This window comes from Alligator mississippiensis, chromosome 9, assembly GCF_030867095.1.
Source record: "Alligator mississippiensis isolate rAllMis1 chromosome 9, rAllMis1, whole genome shotgun sequence".
Taxonomy (NCBI): Eukaryota; Metazoa; Chordata; order Crocodylia; family Alligatoridae; genus Alligator; species Alligator mississippiensis.
The window spans coordinates 43,918,960-43,937,525 of NC_081832.1; the positions used below are offsets into that span (position 1 = coordinate 43,918,960).

The window sequence follows — 18,566 nt, forward strand, 5'->3', positions numbered from 1 at the left end:
CCACTTCTCCCCACAGTTTTGTATCATCTGCAAACTTGGACAGAGTACACTTCACTCCCTCATCCATATCACTTTAAGATGTAGCTTAAGTAGCTTAAGCCTAAACCCGGCACTGCCTAAAAGAATGAATTCTTTAAGAAATCATTTCTGCCTTTACCTTATCCTGTTCCAAGCAGTGAAGCCATCTGCACTTTCATTCTCCCATGTATTAAGTTTACATTCACTCAGGCTACAAGTTCAAATCTGTTAATCAACATCAATAATTGTGCATATCTCCTGGAACCCATGTCTTCCAATGACTGCTTTGGGCTCAGGTCACTTACTTTTTCCCAAGTTGGCGTGCAACATCACAGCGCTTGAATCCTTCGAGGTTATAGAGGCGTTTGGCGAGTCTCTTGGCAGCTTCATTATCTGCCTTGCAGCCATTTGCTAATGTGTCTGTGCTGCCATGGTCTAGCTGCTCAGTGCTGCCCATGTCAGAGTCCGAGTCAGAAAGAGCATCTTTCAAGCTGGCGTCACTGTGTGATAAACAGAAAGTGATTAAAGAAACAGGGGCAGTGCTTTTTTGGAAACTCTGAAAAAGCCTGGGAGGTTATTACCTTTAAACCCCAAAGGGCTCTGGCATAAATACGTTTTTAGGGAAATATGACCTGCTTTTCAAAGCATGCCACCTCAGGGACCAGAGGGAGTTTTGTCAGAAAGTGAAAGGATGTTTAAAGTGACACAGGTAGATCTTTTCATTACCAGATGCAACACTTCCAAAATCAGACAACTTATGAACTTCACTGCTGGTGAGCAGCCATCCAGCCAGTGATTCTCAATGAAGATGCTGTGGCACCCTACGGTGCCTTGAGATCCTTTCAAGGGTGTCATGGGGTGCATGAAATCTTAGTACTGTTAGGTGTACAGGCATGATTCACATGATAAACCCAGAGATTTCAAATACAAATTCACAGTATTAAAACAGTCTTCCCTTTTGAAGTCTTTCTGCATTCTTTGCAACAGAAGAATTGTTCTATTATTTTTTCTGTAGCCAAAAAACAAATGAAAACCAAGTGCTGGCATTTTCTGAGGGGTATCTCGGGATGCCTTAATACTAAAAAAGATTGAGAAACACCCATTTAAGTGTGTATGAATATTTTTACAATTAATCATGCATTTATTATTTGGAAAGGACTACACATCCTGAATATTTTTATCACTAAACTAAAAACTGTCTGAGATTAAAATTAAAAAACGCAGAAGACAACAGTATGTCTCATTCTTCCCAATGCACTTTGCTCACACTTTGAGGAAGGATAAATCTGACTTGACACCTGCACATACAAGGCTATAAATACAACATCTACTTTTCCTTCCCACACCCTTCAAAAAGTAAGAAAATTTCAATTTTGAATCCTTAAAGCAAAGGCTGTTTGTCTCCAGGCCTTGGCTTTATTTGTCATATGAAGAATGAATCTGGAAATGCAATTAAATCTGTCCTTTTACTACAGATTGTTTAAACATGTAAACTGTTTTTATTTAAGTAAAAATATTTGCCTTGATACACATTGCCATGGAATTTTCAGCTGAAGGCATTATTGCAAGCTTTGGACAAAGTTATCTTCGGTATAGAGTATGTCTCTGGCTGCCTTCTAAGTTTTTATGAATTTAACCCTTACAGTCCTTTCCTTGGTGACTTGTTTCTCCTGGGGGATTTTGTAAGGGCACTGCCAAGTTAACAGTTTTATCTGCAGTTATTTATCTTATATTTAGGGAACAAGCTTTTTTTCCTAAAATTGAACCTGAAAAAGTATTGTTGACTGACACACAGAATTTACTTACAACAAAAAAGTAATTGCAGTACTCCGTGCAAATTGCATATTGTCTAAGCAGGTTAAGTAGTGTTGTGTAAAATAGTTACAATGCCATAAGCATCAACGCACATCCCTAGTCATCGCCTCCTGTTTGGGGCTTTGAAATGTTCACTGAACTTTGGTAGTGTTGGAGTGTTGGTGTAGGCATGATGGTCCAGGAAACATGCAAGACACAAGGATTTTGGGGGGTAATATCTATTATTGAAATGACTGTGTAGGTGGTAGATGTTTTAAACAAGCTTTTGGGCACAAGATATTATTCCTTATATTGTTCAAATTGAAATACCCAGGTAACATTTATTTTCCCAAGCTTTTTGGTGAGGGCTTGAGCCAAGATGGAAAATTTGTGTAAAAAATGTGAATGCAGATCTTGTTCCTGTTGTCCAGTGCCTAGCAGAAGGGTTATATTTTGTATGGGCAGCAGACATTTTTCATACCTGAAGAAAGGTACCTTGTGCTAAAAAGCTTGTTTATAATCTAATGTCAATGATGCACTTGGTCCAATAAATGATACCACCCCCAAAACTTCTTGCCTCTCACTGAACTTTGGGCATCTTTGTACAGTGAATTCAGTGCTGGCTTGACAATTCTGAGTCCTGAAGTGCCCTGTGGTCCAGCGAGAGATAGTCAGGACCAACTTCCTGTAACTGCTCCACCACTGCTCACTGTATGAGGGAGGGGCTTGTCTCTCTTCCTGTCCCCAAGCAGCATCTGGTACTCTGTCCAGTACTTACTGTAGACACTCTTTTCCATTTGCCTGGCATGGTAGCATTAGTCAATCCAAGTAAGTATAGAACCATTTTCTTAGTTTGCTCCAATGCACTCTCTAAATCAGTTGATTGACACAGGGTTGAGAGAGTCTGGGTATATCTGCCCTGATACTTAGGGTTGAACTTGAGGTCATCCTCAATCAGCCTGAGCTCTATAAGTCATCTCTCCCCCTTTCTATATCACACTTTGAATCCTGCATCCAAGCCTCCACATTGTGCTGCTTATTTTTTCAGTGTGGCACTACTATGTATCCCAGGTTCTCTTGCAGAGCCCTTCTATGGATTGGTCTGAAGTATACTTCTCTGCCTTTTCACATCTGTTTCTATTTATGAACAAAAGAGATAGGGAGAGGCTTTGGAAAGGCCAGAAATCAAGAGCAGGGAATTATGGGATTGCTGTTGAGAGCCTGCATGTTAGGGTGAGCTTCAAACACACTGTAAGAAAGGTACAAAGCAGAAAGGTAAGCAGACCAGGGTCAGCCTCAGAAAACTTCTATAAGCATCTTGAGCTGAACAGCCAGCAGGGGTCAAGCTCAGGGCTTCACAACATAGTTGACTGACAGGTATAGACTAGGCTCTCACTACCAGGGTAGCCTCAGTTAATGTTGTGCTGGGACCCTTATAGCTAATTTAATGTATTTTATTTCACATTTAAACCTGTTCTCTCCTCTTGTGCCAAATTTTCCTTTGAGACGTTTGCCTCATCAGCAACAGAAACAGACATCCCTGATACCTACATCTATCTTTTGTAGAAACAGAAACTTTGTTCAGCCCATGCATCACTTACTGGTACTGATACGATTTGGCACAGGATTTTATTCCACTTAAAACTGAGCAACTTGGAATGCAGCCTCTGCCTTAGCAAGATTACATGGCAGGATGGGTATTTGTTGTTCTGAGGGTGTTCTGCTCACCTCTGCTTTTCTCCTTCATTTTCTTAGTGGCAAGGAGTAATCTGCTTTGATCTGGACAGCAACACTTAAAATTTTTCAATCTGAAGCTGGCTCTTTATCTTTGCTACTTTAAAAATACCACTGACTGGCCGGTCTGTTCTTGGAAATGGGCTTCTCCAAGCAGAGTCAGAGATCAGACCTTATTCTGCCAGGTATTTCTGCTGGGAGTCATAACAGGGGAGGTCTGAGAGCAAAAGCCTGAAGCAGGCATAGCAAAACTGGGCTGAAAGCCCCAGGAGAAATAGAAAAGAACTTATGATCTGAATGACTACCTTTCCCAACAATGCAGAAGAGCAACAGAAGAGCACAAGTTCACTGAAGAAAACACCAAGGCAAGGACAGTCAGGTGGGTGCCAGGCACCCCTTAGAATGAAGATTGTTTTGGAGAAAGCTGGTCAAAGGCTTTTTGTATCTCTACGCTCACATGGAACACTCAGCCTTGTCCAGCACCGAGTTCCCACCCACTACCACTGCTTCTGACTGTCTAGTGTTTTCCCATCGTGGTACATCCAACCCAATCCTGACCAGCAGTCCCTTTTCTACTCCTGGTCAGAGTGTTTGGGGCTGAAACATGCCAATTGTTGGTAGTTTTGTAATTGGGTGACACCACCAGACTCATCTCCTCTCATGACCCAGCTGAGAATCATCAGTTCATTCCTGCGCTGACTAATTCCAAATTTGCTGATCACTAGAGTGTAAAGAAAAGTCAGAAAATTGATGAGGGTCCAATGTGGGGTCTAGTAGACAGGGTAATGGTAGTTACAGTGTATCCTAGCCTTTTAGTTGACACTAAGCATCAAATTATAGTAAGTTTCAGGAACTGACTGCAGATGTGCTTGTAGTTCATAACAGGCACATTGTATGAATTGCACCATAGTGGGCTCAAGGATGTTGCTCAGCTCAGCTGGTCAATTTACACCTCTCCCACTGTATGTTTATTTCTGGGCACCCTTGCCACACAGGGATCAACATAAACCAGTCCTCAAAACACACCGATAGACATAGTCCATACAGGGCAACTCACAGTCCTAATATACATCAAGAAGGTGCTGCCAGCTTCATTCTGTTCCCTCAGCACACCAGTACAGTCTTCCTTCTCTCTCCTGTGCAAGGTCCCTTTTCTGCTCTTGTGGTGCTGTTGCCACCAACCTTACAGCTCTGGGTCTTTTGCCAGACCATGAGAGAATCCTTGGCTCAGTTCTGCCACCACTAGCCAAACACCTTCTCTCAGTCTCCACCCCTGGGATCCTCTTCGTTTAGCTTCCTGTACACAGCTAATCATCAAAAACTTCCTGAATAAGTAGCCAGCTAATCATCAATAACTTCATCAATAACTTCCTGAAGCCTTTAACTTCCTGTAGCCAGCTAATCATCCGCTGTAGCTGATCCAGTTCTCCTAGACAGCCTGCAATCACTCCTGACTGCCTGCAGCTGGCTGTCATCCCCTACAAGCCTGGAGACTCCTCTAGCCTGGAGAGTGCAATCTGCTGCAAGCCTTTGCCAACCAGCCTGCTATACACAAACCAAAGATTGGCTATTTTGTGTCTATAGAGAAGCAATCCCATATTTTGTGGCCTTTTGCTATAATAAAATAATCAACAGACTCTTTACAAGGCACAGAATTAGCACACAGAGGGGAGTCTACAGAACAGATTAAAAACAAGAAAGGGGACCAGGCAAACAAATGTCTCATCAAAAATCATACTAAAAAGGGGAGTCCAGCATATAAGGACCTGATCTGAGAGGTGCTCAGTACCCTCAAAGCTCTACTCAGTGCTCTGCAGGATTGGCTCCAAAATGCAATCAGATTTAGGATGCCCAAATCAAAGAGGAGAAAACAATAATCCAGCATTTATGAAATACTGCAGCACAAATGGGATATTTGTCTGCATCCCTCTGCTAAACTAAGAGGAACCAGAAGCATAAAAAGCTTTACAGACAAAAACCTCAATTTCCACAATTGCTCTGGCTGTCAGTCACTCGGGTAGTTCAAAGACCCATTGGAGAATTGGGCTAGTGGAGTCCCCTCTCCTGGAGGGAAGCCAGGGCTGGTAGAGAGGCAGTACAGCTGCCACAGCAATGCTGAATCTGAATACTGTCTGGGTGCCTTCATGACCCCTTGGAGGAGTAAATTGTTTGAGGGCTCCTCAAGGCTGAAGGATCTGATTAATGCAAGGATGACTTAGAACCACTTTTCTGGATGTGTGCTTAGTTCTCTTTGGACAACCAGGAAATGCCCCCAGCAAATATGCTCTCCAATATTACCCGAGCAGAACTTGCACTGAAGCCAGTGGCAGATTTGGTTGAGTAAGGACTGAATAAATACAGAGTGAAGGCATTACAATTTGGGTATAAGGGTTGAATCCTGCCTACCATTAAGTATATGCACCTTAGGGAATTCAGCAGGATTCTCACGCCTACATCTTAGGGTCCACTGATGCAGCTGCACATGGGCAAAGTTGTCACTGTTCAACTTGCAGAGAAGCTGCTGCATAAGGTCCGAAAAGGGACATTTTATACTGTTTCTAAAGGTGAAAGGTCAACAGCTTACTAAACAATGGCAGTGCTGAATGATTCCTACACACATGACCATTGTGAATGGAAGACGAAGACAGCTATCTGAATTCACTGCAAAGTTCCTGTACAAACATAGAACAAAAAGATGCTTTCATCCCTACCTGATGGAGTTAATCAGCTTTGAGGCATCTTCCTCAGATCCCTCGACATGGAACCCATTGGGGATGTTTTTCAAGGATAACCGGCTCAACACATTCTCTGACCTGCTGCTGGTAATAGAGTGCCTCAAGGGACTTCCAACATCCCCCTCTGCAGGCTTTGCCGCTGCCTGCTCTTGCTTATCAGCTGCCATATGTTGAAGGGACTCTTTCTGCTGGGCAATCAGTTTCTGTTCTAAAACCTCAGGGCTTTCCTTAGCCCTTTGCTGAATCAATGGGGTTAGTGGGGCCTCAAAACTGACACAGCTGTCTGTCTCATCAGTGAGGGAGAGTACATCTAAAGAGTCCAGGCTGCTGTAGTAGGTGCCCTTCATAAGGTCTGACTCCACAATTTTTTCAAAGGTAGAACTGAATCCATCCCTGATGTCTTTGAACTGAAACTGTTCCTTGTCATCATCCGTGCAACTCAACTTGGCTTCTCCAGGTGCAAACCTGCAACACAAAGATATATAAAACACTTGGGTCACTGAGATGGAGTAAATAGGTGTCATTATTTGTCCAGAAAAATATTGCATCTCAGAGACAGGAGAAATGTGCAGAGAATGTGACTTAATAGATAAAGATGTGGGAAAATTTTGTTGCTAAACCCAATGCATTTCTAATTTAATTGCAAACTTCAAACTTACCCCAAACTTGTCCAGTTTTGCAGACCTGAGCAGAGATAGGGCTGATGCTAAGACTCCAGAACTCAAGAATCTAGAACTTTATAATGCACTGAACCAAACCTGAACGTTGTGATGGGTTCTAACTCCCTAAAGCACTGAGTCTTGCTTAGGCCACTTACTACTAGGAGTTTGATGATGCTCAGTTTCCCACGTCTCTAGTGGCCACATCTCCATTAGAGCCTACTCCTACAGTCCTACAGTTTTGCTGTTCAGAGCAAAACTGTCTAATCTTTACTCTGAACAGCACCAAACATTTGATCTAAATTACAACTTTCTACTCAGTCTAATATTTATGTCAAATGAGTATGGTCCTATTTTCAAGCAATTTTGGGGCCATTTGAGACTGTCTCAAAATCATGACAGGAACTAATGGTTACAGAAAAAAGTGGATGAGACTTGGCAATTCTGATTAGGGCTCACTGAATTTTTGAGATTATATAAATTCAAAACCCAAAAGGTAAGAATCCATCTGAATTGAACTGGGTAAACTATACTGAGAACCTAGAAAATGAGAGTGAGGACTTCCACAAAAAACTACCAAGGAATGAGAGTGTGGGATGATTACTTCACTAGTATTACTGGCCAATTTGAATTGTATTTAAAATCTCATGAGATTTCCAGCCCAGATTATCATTTGCTTTTGCAGAGAGCAGGACTGCATTTCCATGCTATGATCCAGGTGGAAAAGTCAGAAGGAAAGAATGCATTTTCTCTTTCCCCAGCATTTGCCTCAGGTTGTTTGGCACTGTCTCATTATCCCCCCATATTTGGTTTACATCCTAATGATTACTGTCTAATCTTACATGGAGAAATATGTTTCCCTGAGATGGGTTCTGTAGATACACCAGAGCCAAGCCATTCCTGGTTCCAGTGAACCTGAAAACATGGGGAAGGGTGCAAATGATCCCCAAGGCATCTCACAAGCAGCTATAAACGTGCAGGCATTTTAACCTGATACTGGCATGGCCTATAGGGGTTTGGAGCAAATTTTGTACCACTGACCCTAACCTTTCTGTACCTCAGGGATTGAAACCCAGGAGCATGTGGTTCTGGTGCAGAATTTACCAACCCACTTAGTGTCAAACTAGAAAAACTGGTTACAGTCTTCTAGGAGTCTCAACTTCTAGCTTTCTTATAGCCCAAAATCTCTCTCTTCCAATAACACCTACCTTGCATCTAGCACTTCTTACCATCAGATTTCAAAGTGCTTCATGAAGGAGGCTGGTATCATTCCTCTCATTTTACAGGTGTGGAAACAGATTCAGGATGGTGCAGCAACTTGCCATCCAGCAGGCCAGGAACAGAGATGGGGCTAAAACCCTGTTCTTCTGACTTGCAAGCTGGTGTGCTCTCCACTAGGTACCTGAGGCCAACCTTTTATGGGAGGCCCCTCTGATCCCCTTCCCCAGCCCAATCTGCTCCTTTGCTTTCTGCTCCCTGTCTGATCTTCTGCTCTGTTTTCTGCTTCCTGTCCTTTTTGCAGCTATCAGGCTGCTGCCACTGCCTATCCCCTCCCTGGCCAGCCACAGGCCACATACAGAGATTGCCTGTGCCATTTGTGCCATAGGTTGGCCACTCCACATAGTGCTTTTTTGAAAGCAATCTGTAAACAGCCCTTGTGTATAACTAACTAGTTCTTTAAGCCATCCCCAGTTTCTTGTGAAATCTCAGATGTTGGCTTTTGGAAAGGTATTGCATTATCTCTTTACTTACTAAGCCCATGCAGATCGTACACAGTTAAGAAAGAAGCTGTCACCACAATACAAAATGCCTGGAACGGGATGTGTGAGGATGGCATGAGCTCTCACAAGAACCCCTAATTTTGAGTGCCAATGAAAATCATAAGAATTCAGAATTTAATGTTGCCAGACTCAAACCACTTGGATTGCATTTGTTCCCACTGCCTGATGAGCTACTTGCTCTGCCAATGCCCAGCCAGCCCTGTAGTCTGCTCCTGCGCTATACTACTTACCATTAGATGAACATTCCCTTCTTTTCCAAGTTATGGTGATTTAGTGCCAGCATATTCTACCATTGCTTATATAAATAAACAGTCATAAATGAGTCCTAACCCCTGGTCCCAGCAGGAGACATGCAAATGAGGTGACCTGAACCAGAAAATAAGGAACCTGTTCTAACATTTTCCTACCAGGACAAATCAACCACAAGCTGAACAAATGATCAAAAACAGCCTTATGCCAGCAATTGTTATTTTTTATAAATATAGATGCTCCCAGTGAGCTGAATCTTTACAGAAACTAGCTGATCTCCAAGGCTAGGGACAGACATTACACATAAATCTGTTTAAGTGATCAGAAGACGGTTTAAACCTGCAACAGAACAGATGTTCAGTGCACATAAACTGGTTTGAAAAAGGTTGAAACTGGCTTGAGATAAACGTGGCTGAATGTAGTATCAGATTTAACTGATTTGGGTAAAACCAGTTTATGCAATGTCTGTCCCAGACCCCTTCTGGGTTTAAGTTAAATTAGAGTCACCCAGCATCCTGGCATGCTCTCTGGGCTGGGCGGAGCTCTCTGCTCCAGGGAGCTGGACTGGCCCCTCCCCTCTGCTCCATGGCTGCAGCTCGGGCAGAGACTGCAGGTATAGGGTGTCTGCCTGGCTTCCTCCTGCTCCCCGCCCTCCCCCTCACTACTCCCTGCTCAAGTACGGATTCCCGCCCCCCTCCCTTCTGCCTTACACAGACACCTCTCAGCATCAGCTACCATATCACATGCTGGCTATGGTCTGTGCTGTGGGAGACAAGACAAAGGCAGGCAGGACAGTGCCGCTTGGGGCTTTTTGGAGTTAATCAACAGGTAGCTGATAATGTCCCTGCTTTCCCTCTTTGGAGCAAGTTGTTTATGAAGAGCTTGAATTAATGAATGATCCTTTTGTTTTGTTTTGTTGATGGGACGATAAATGCTCCCTTCTGTGTAACTAAATGCTGTGTAAATCCCTGCTGACTCCCTGCTGACTAGCAAGTATGGGAGGAACCCCTCCATAATCAGAGTGTCCTGCCAGGGCCTGGCCACGCCCCTCTTCAGCTCAGCACTGCAATGAAGGGAGGGCTGCTCTAGCACTCCAGCATGCTCTAGCAGGTCTCCAACATGAGGTAGGGCTGACAATGCACAAGCTGGTGCATGGAGGGTCAGGAAGCAGACGGGACCTTGGCAGCTGCACAAAATGGCATGGGTCTCTGATCTTGCACAAGGCAGGAAAAGGGCCATCGGTGCACAGGACCAATAGCACAAGGCCATAGAGTTGAGGGGACCATGGCTGCACGGGTCGACAACCTTGCACAAGGCAGGAAAAAGGGCCCATGGTGCGCAGGGCGGGGAGTAGGCTGACAGACCAGGAGAGTCACACAGGGCAGCTGGGGCCTCCTCACAGAGTGAGGAGATGCCTCATCCCTGGAGATGAGTCAGGCCCTGTCAGGCCCACTGGGAGTTGTGAGTCCCCCTGGCAAGGGATTCCCACAGGGGAGGAGGGCCCACTATGCTGGGGTGACAGAAGGGAAGCCCCTGATGGGAGGGGGACATTTTGCCTGGGGTATAGCAAGGGATCCAGGGCCCCTGCTTGCTAAGGGGGGTTCCCAGTTTAAGGGGCCCTATCAGTTGAGTAGCCTGAGTGGAGTCTAGGGTGCTCTACTGGGTGAAGGGGTTCCTCGTCGGGTTGTCATTTCTTTGTTGGGCACAGCTGTGTGCCACAGTTGCCTCCTGTTCTTTTCCCTCCTCCATGTTGTTGGGATCCCTGTGCCTTTCATTTTGTATTAGGAGAGTGTTATAAGCTGCCTGTATTTTGCATATAGTGTTTTATGCATAGGTGTTGTATGCCATGTAATCTCTTACACTGATATTTCACTATTGACCCATTGCTGCCTGTTGTTTGGTTATTGACCTTGTCAACTAGACCCCTGTTTATTCTTGGGCACCCCTTCCCCCTTGGGCCTGCAGGGCCCACTGCAGTCTAACCTGAAGGCTACAGGGAACCAGGCCTATGCATGGGTTTGGAGTTTAATTAGAGTGTGTTTGGGTGAATTTATAACTATAACTATACATATACATATACATAAATTGATGATTGTAGTTGTAAATTCTTTGTTAATGTTAAACCTGTACGTAGTTACGATTTACTGAGTGTCCTGGTTCTTTGGTCTGTGGGCAGAGGAAGGGAGCTGCATACCTAAGGCAGCCACTCATTATATGAGGGTTCAGATGAAGCCGCTCCAAAGTGGAGCACTTTCATTAACTTGTGTCTGTACTCACTGAGAGCCGGGCTGGGCTGACACAGCCCATTCCTGCTCCTGGTGTTGTTTTCAGAATGGGAGGGGGGCAAGGGAGCAGAGGGAGATCATACTGGGAGTTCCCAGTCAGCACCGGAGAGTGGGGCAGGTGGACTGGAGCTCCCCTGAGGTGGGGGACTCCAACATACCCACCCCTCCCATTCTAGCTCAGGCTGGGGAAGCCCCAGAACAGACCTTCCTCCTCTGCCTTCTCCCTCTCCCATCCTTAGCCAGCACTGGGGGTTGCGGGGGCAGAGCTATGGGAAGAGGCTAGAAAGATGCATCCTATCTTCCTGGATAAGCTTCAAATTGAGGTTCTATCCCCCATTTTCCTAACCCAACAGCTAATGTCTATTGGGTCAAGAAGATGGGTCTAATTCATAGTGCTTTCTGTCAAGTGCCAAGAGTTAGATTGGGGGGAACTGTACTTCTATCTGCACCTTCTGTGAGCTGAAGCATGGAGTGTCTATTGCTCCATGCAGTAACACACACAGAGGGGGATGATCTGGGTTGGGTTTGTATCATGCTGTAGTGGGATTCATTTTATATCTGCATAATTTTGATTATTTTCTAGGACTTTTTAATGCCTTGGAGAATTAAAGCTGACATGTCGTCAGGGCTTAAATTGGACTCAGTGCTGTGCTGGTTTTGTCGGTGCCTGATTTCATCAATTCATTATGAAACTGAGGGGGCTGATCTCAGCTCATTGCCAGGCTCCTGCTTTATTTTAGAGCTCAGAACTGTAGCAGAATCTGAAAGGCTATAGCGGTTAGAGGACTGGACTGGCAGGAGGGGACATTTTGTCTGTGTCCAGTTCGGAGATGGGAACAGGGAGGGACAGAAACAGAAACTGACACCACAGTCCTGGGAGGACAAATGGCAGGAGTTTGCCATCTCTTATCCCAGACCCATGGACCTCAGTGGTCCCATCTTCCAGGGATATTACTGAAGGCTCTACACGCTCAGGCCCTGTAACATGGATTTATCTCATGCTAATACGCATATCAGTAGCATGACCATTGCTAGTGCAGGCACCCCATTGCTGCCCACCTGTCCTATAGCCCCATCGCTTACAGCACCAGGCTTTAGGCAATTAAGGGTCCGGGAAAACACTTCAGTTGATTAGCTGACAGCACCACTTTGGTCTGAGCCAGAGAGTCCTCTGTGTTTATTTGTGCCACATCTGTGGCCCTGGACAACCAAGAGCCCTGTGAAAAATACACCAGTGACTGTAACACTGTGGGGCACATTTTTATTTTGTTTCAGGGACTTCAGGTCAAGGTAAAAGAAATCATCACTGCCAATCCTGTAAACTCTGCCTGGGCTCTGAGAGCCACACTGGCCATTTCCCATGCCCCATTTAGAAAGGCTTTGCCTGAAGAATGAATTCTATCTGTTGTTACATTTCCTCTTTCAACCATGACAGTATTTGTAGCCTGGGTTATCCCAGAGCTTTCGCTCTGCTGCCTCTGGCCTCCTGAAGGAGGTGGTTGTCTATTTATTATCAAGCCTCCCTAAACTTGTTGAATATGGTTGTTACATTGTTTTGGCTGCTTACAATATTCCCCAACACAGAAGTGGCCTAACATAAACTAGAAGAGCCTCCTGCTGGCTGCCATAGGTCTCTTAAGGGCTTTAAGGTAGCTGGGGGTCACCATGTGACACTGCCAGTGCCTCTTGCGCCAGCCATTTTCCCACAGCCTGTTACAGGGAGGGACTGGTGTAGAGCCTGCTCTTGGCAGGTGATGCTGGCTTGTGAGCCATTTGTCACTGCAGTGCAGCATAAAGTGACTGCAGTGCAGGAGACAATCTGGGACTCCAAACTTTCCTGCATTGCCTGTGGAGCACTGGGGACCGGCGTCTCTGAGGGCAGACTGCTGAGCAGAGACTAGAAAACCAGAGCTCAGGCACACTGTGAAGAGGATCATAGGCTGGAGCTTTGATAAAATTCCATTCCCAATAGTCCAGGGTCTCGGTTTTTGCCAGCTTGGAGTCCCAGACAGATACAGGGCAAAAAAACCTCTCTCCCCTGTGTTCTCATTAAAGGAGGATGAAGAACTGTTCCAAGGAAGGAAAATGTACCACAGGCTAAATACCAGAAACCCTTTGCAAAAGAAGTCACTTAGACAATGACCTGAACTGCCCTGGCAACACATGGATTCACTGCCGCTAGTGATGTGTAAGGAAAGACTAAGCAGAGGACACTTAGGGGCTTTGCAGAAAGCAGTGAGTCTACCCCAACAGTGATACAGGTCAAGATATTATTCTAGCAGCCTCACTAAGACTTGCTGTTGGCACAAGCAGCTGCAAAGGCCAGCTACTTTTCATGATGTTCCTTCTTGTAGAAACTACTCACTGATGGTACTATTGACTGAAATATCAAATAGGTATGTTTGCTCATTAGGATCACAGTTTGTGAATGTTTCCCCAGGACTGGAAGGAACACTGAAAAAGAGGAGGCATTTTCTTGCAAAAAAACAATCATAAACTGTGACACTGGTGATACCACCCAGGTGATAGAGCAAGCAGCTTCCACAACTAAAAGTCTCAACTATTTGCAGTTGCCTATTACTAAAATACATAAGCAACACAGGTGGGTGGGAAATGGTTTCAATTAAACAATTTTTGTTGGAAAAGGCTAATTCACTGAACCCAAAAGCATGTATCAGAAAGGGTCAGTTTCCATGAATTTCTCAGTTCAAAAAAATTTTGGGGGGGAAAAATTATAAAATATCAAAATATTCTATTTTTAGGTTCAAAACCACTTTGTTTAGAAATATAATTTAATTACATAAATTAGAGTAACATCATTATAGAAAGTTAAAATCTAAATACAATGGTTTTAAGCTATTAAAACAAAATGCTTTGCTGGACCAGAACTGAATATTTTTTCCCCTGCTTGCTGGTTTACAAATGATTTCAAGATTTCAACTTTTCTTCCCACATCACGACCAGAAAAACTTTCAAATGCTAAAAATTTTTCCTGGAACAGGAAGACTGTTTCCAGTGCAGCTCAAGGCAGTGCCTAGGAAGGATGTTTCTGCAGCCCCAAATTGCCATCATGAATATGTCTCCTTTGCCCTTTGCCTCCTTGGAATGCTTGAGAGGCTCACATGTGCTTTCTAGGTATAATTGACTAATCTTTTATACCTGCATCAGGTAAGGTGTAACTCTATTTGCATGCAACTACCTAAGCGGTCTGTGCAATCATGTGTATACCTCTTTATGCCTGTCAGTGCATCTTTGCCTTCTTGAAGATCAGTCCCTGATTACTGAAAGAATCAGGCTGATTGACCTGGTCTGTCTCTCTTTCAGTGTTAAAATAATCACCAGCTGCTACTAGTGGGACTCTTGTTATCGAAAGCAAGAATAAAAACCTAGCACTCATTGTTTTAAATGTGACCTGCACAGGTAAAAAACAAGTCCTTTGTTCCTTGAGAATGCAAAATGGAGACCTCTTGTTTCATTTCCCTCTCAAATTTTTCTTTTCTACTTGATTTTTATAGGAGAAATTCAGGTTTTATCTGCCCTAGAAGATTCCTTGATGGTTAGAGGACTGATTACAATAATAAACTGAGAATCTAGGTGTGGAGGGACTTTTGATCAGATCTTCACCCCTATCCTCACCTCTATGCAGTATTAAAAAGGGGTGAAGTGGTATAGCAAAGCCTTAAATGCCCTTGTAGCAGCTGAGGAAGGATACTTCTGGTACAGACACTATGGTAGATAGTTCTAAGGTTGTTGCCTGAGGAACCCTCTCAAATAGCTGAACATATAGCTGAGGTGCCGGGTAGTGCTGCAGCCTGGGAAATCTGAACTCAAGAGAGGCCCATAGGACTGTCCAGGTTGTGCCATGGGCTGTTCCAGGTGCCAGATCAGATCAAGACTGGAAATTGTGAAGGTGGCTTTAGCTGTCTGGCATCTTTTCCCCCTGTGCTATGAGTTTTTGGGGGGGTTCTTGCCCTGTGTTTATCATCAATGACTTACTCACACTTTTCAGAAAGCATATTTTAGTTAAAGATCCAGACCATGAACTTTCCCACTAAAGTGGTGGAGTGCAAGTAAACATCTGAACCTCTCTCAGAAATCCTCCGGAGAATACAAAGATGACCACATGTCTTGTTTGTAAAATTTCTAGCGCGCATCCACACTTAAGCTTCCCATCCTGATCTGTCAGCCCTCTTTCTATCATAAAGTACCAACCAAACAAAAAAGGGGGCTTAACTCAAGGTTTTAAAAATTCTTGGCACATCATATATAACTTCCATACAGGAACTGCAACTATTTTTTAAATTCAATTATTGCCAATTTCCACTTACTCCATGTATCATCCTAAGTTGGGAGTATTATCTTTTAAATATGAATGGTTTTGGCTGGAAATGCAGCTGAAGTCAGTAGTCTGCCTCTTATCTGCCTGCCTCTTTTTATTCGTATCCTTTCCCCTCTTCTTCTTTCCCTTTCTCCCTGTCTGCTCCCCATCCCAGATACTGCATCTGAAGGCTGATCCAAGGCCCAAAACTAACTCTTAAGTTCAAGCTCCTGGCTTAAACTTTACGGTGCTGACAGACATGAAGCTTCCCACTAACTCATGGCGCTTCACAGGAAGGCATTCTCTGATGGGGGCTTGGGGGATCCATCTCCAGTTTGGAGTCAGCTGCCTGTCTGCAGTCTTTCTCCCCTAATCTCCCCCTCCTCCCCCCGCCCCTAGCTCCAGTGCTGTCTTCAGGATAGGAGTGGGGAGAAGGGAGGGAAGGGAGCTTGGTCTGGGGTTTTCCCAGCCTGCACTGGAGGTGGGGCAAGTAGATTAAACTCATCCCCTCTCCAGAGCAGTCTCGGTGCACAAGCCGGTGCACGGAGTAGGACCTTTGGAGTGCTTGGGTGGCTCAGGTCCTCAACCCCCGGAACGAGGCTGGGAGCTCGGTACAGGAGGTGCTGCACGGAGGGTCTGGGAGTGGACCGAGCCTGGTACTGCACAAGGCAGCGCAGGCCTCTGACCCATAGCAAAAGGTTGAGTCCAGGGAGCCAGATGGTGCTCCGGCTACTGAGCCAGCAGACAGGGCTGAGCCAGAGGCCCCAGAAGCCCTGCATAGAGGGGCCCTGTTCCAGGGGACAGCGACCCCCCCCAAAGCCCACTGTAGGTGAGAGAACAGCTTGGTGCAGAGGATGAGGGCCACACTCCAGGCCTGGGAGCCGTGAGTTGCAGGGAAAAAGGATTCCCACAGGGGAGAGGGAGTCCCCTCTGATTAGTTAAGGGCTTCTGAAAGTGGAGGTCCCACTGGAAGGGCCCCTGTAAAGTTACCAGCTTCCTTGCAGGGCTTGGGAAAAGCCCAAGGGCATTGGGGTTTCCCCTTGGGATTAAGCTTATCTTTGGGGTTCTTGTACAATAAGTGGTGTGATGTCATGCCTTATATTTTGTGACCTCTCATGTTTGTAAATTAGTAGATGAGTACAGCCCTAGGGCTCTGCTGGGACCCCCGGTTGCTATTATTTCACCTGTTGTTTATTTGTATTTATGTGTGGCTTATTTATTGTTCACCCATACTTATCTATAGTTTATCTGTTGATTATCTATGTTTATTTTGCTGTTTATCTGTTTCAGATCAGATACTTACCTGTATCTGGAGCACTTGTGTAAGGTTTTATAGCATTTACCCAGAGGGTATTGTTTATGTTATTTGTTTAGCTATCTTATATATATAAATACTACATATATAGTACATATGTTTATATCCATGTTTCTTTTCCTTGTGATAAGTTAATGCAAATACGTTTGTATACTTAGTAAAGTCCCCTGACTGTCCTGCCCTGGTTCTATAAGGACGCAGGGAAACTGGGCCATCTGCAGTTCCTACCCCACATCACACCAGCCAGCTAACAATTCCCTTCAATTGGAGAAGGGGAGTATATACCCAAGTTACCTGGGCTAAACCTATGAGATATGCCCAAGTGAATTGGAGTACTGTGGGTTTTGGTTGCTTAACCTGAGACACCTCAGCAGTATCACAGGGTGGATACTCCGTGTTTTCTGTAAAGCTGGTCTCTTTAAGTTGTCTTTTGTTCAGCATCTAAAATCACTAGCCACTTCCTAATGCCTCAGCCCCAAAAACTAGTTAACATGCAGCTGGTTGTAGCTAATTGTTCTAATGATGTCAGTCTGAAAAGTTGAATTTTTCACTGCTTCTATTTGCACTGTCTCACTGCAATTATCTTCTTCAGCTGAGAGAATTCAAAGTCAGGGAGGTGACACTGTGTTGTGACACCATGACACAGACTGCCCTGTAACTCCTTCATTAACCCTAGCTCTTCTGAGACATTAAAGGCCCAGCCACAGCTCAGGATTTTATATTAGGCCATGAACAGCATTACTGGGCATGAAGGTGAATGGTTTCATTATCATCATCTCCATACTTCCTGAGGACTCTGAGCAGGGCCCCAACACAGTAGGCAAAATGCAGCCAAATAATACAAAATCTCCATGCTTCATACAGCTTGCAGTTTAACAAGATACAGACAAGATGTGACAAGTGAATTAATAGAGAAACAGATGTGGGGAAGTCAAGGCTGTAGCGGAGACAGGTGTGTGTGCATAAAGAGTTGTAACAAAGACAGCCGCAGGTAGCTGTCTATTTAAAGAAATGGGAGTTTGACAGCACTGAGACAGAGGCAGGCTTCAAGGAAGGTTTCAAATAAAAATACTGAAATGGCTTTCTGGGCTCTAACAGGGACCTCTTCTGTGCATAAAGGTAGCATGGGAAAATGTATATGTGCATGTTGGAGAAATGGGCAAGTGAGTAATCAAAGCTAGTCTCACTGGCAGGAAGAAGATGAGGTCAGCACTGAGCAAGTACTTAAGGTATAGAGGCACCACACACTTACTACATAGGAAACTGATTTTACTACATAGTAAAAGTGGAATCGACATGAAATGCACAGCCCTAATGCAAACGAAATCATGCAAATATGTAGTAACTGCCATGTGAAAAATTTACTATGTAAAATACTTTGCACATGGGTATCCACTCCTCATCCCTGTGAAGTGTTAAAGTGATGCTGTAGCTGTGATGATCCAGAAATTGTCTAACAAAAGCCTGACTAAATTTATCCCAACTGCAGTTGGGCCACTAAAAGATATTGCCCAAAAGACCCATCCCTGGGGAAGCCCTTTGTTCAATGAAAATAGTCTCCTCTGCCACCTAGTGGCCAGGTTCTGCAATAGTGTTTACTTTGGGTAGCTAGCTTGGGAAAGCTGATTGTGTGCTTATGCTTCAAGGCCTATGACAGGGGTAGGCAATGTTTTTTGGC

The 18,566-nt window shown here is 44.6% G+C and overlaps 1 protein-coding gene across 1 annotated transcript in view; it reads right to left on the minus strand.

The window, feature by feature from the left end:
- PSD2 (pleckstrin and Sec7 domain containing 2) overlaps positions 1-18,566 on the minus strand; it is a 225,685-nt gene that overhangs the window by 107,522 nt on the left and 99,597 nt on the right. The window contains exons 3-4 of the mRNA XM_006264057.3: positions 6,258-6,746; positions 324-518 (exon numbers count right to left, since the gene is read on the minus strand). Coding sequence (XP_006264119.2) covers positions 324-518; positions 6,258-6,746 — 684 coding nt within the window. The remainder of the gene's footprint in view (positions 1-323; positions 519-6,257; positions 6,747-18,566) is intronic.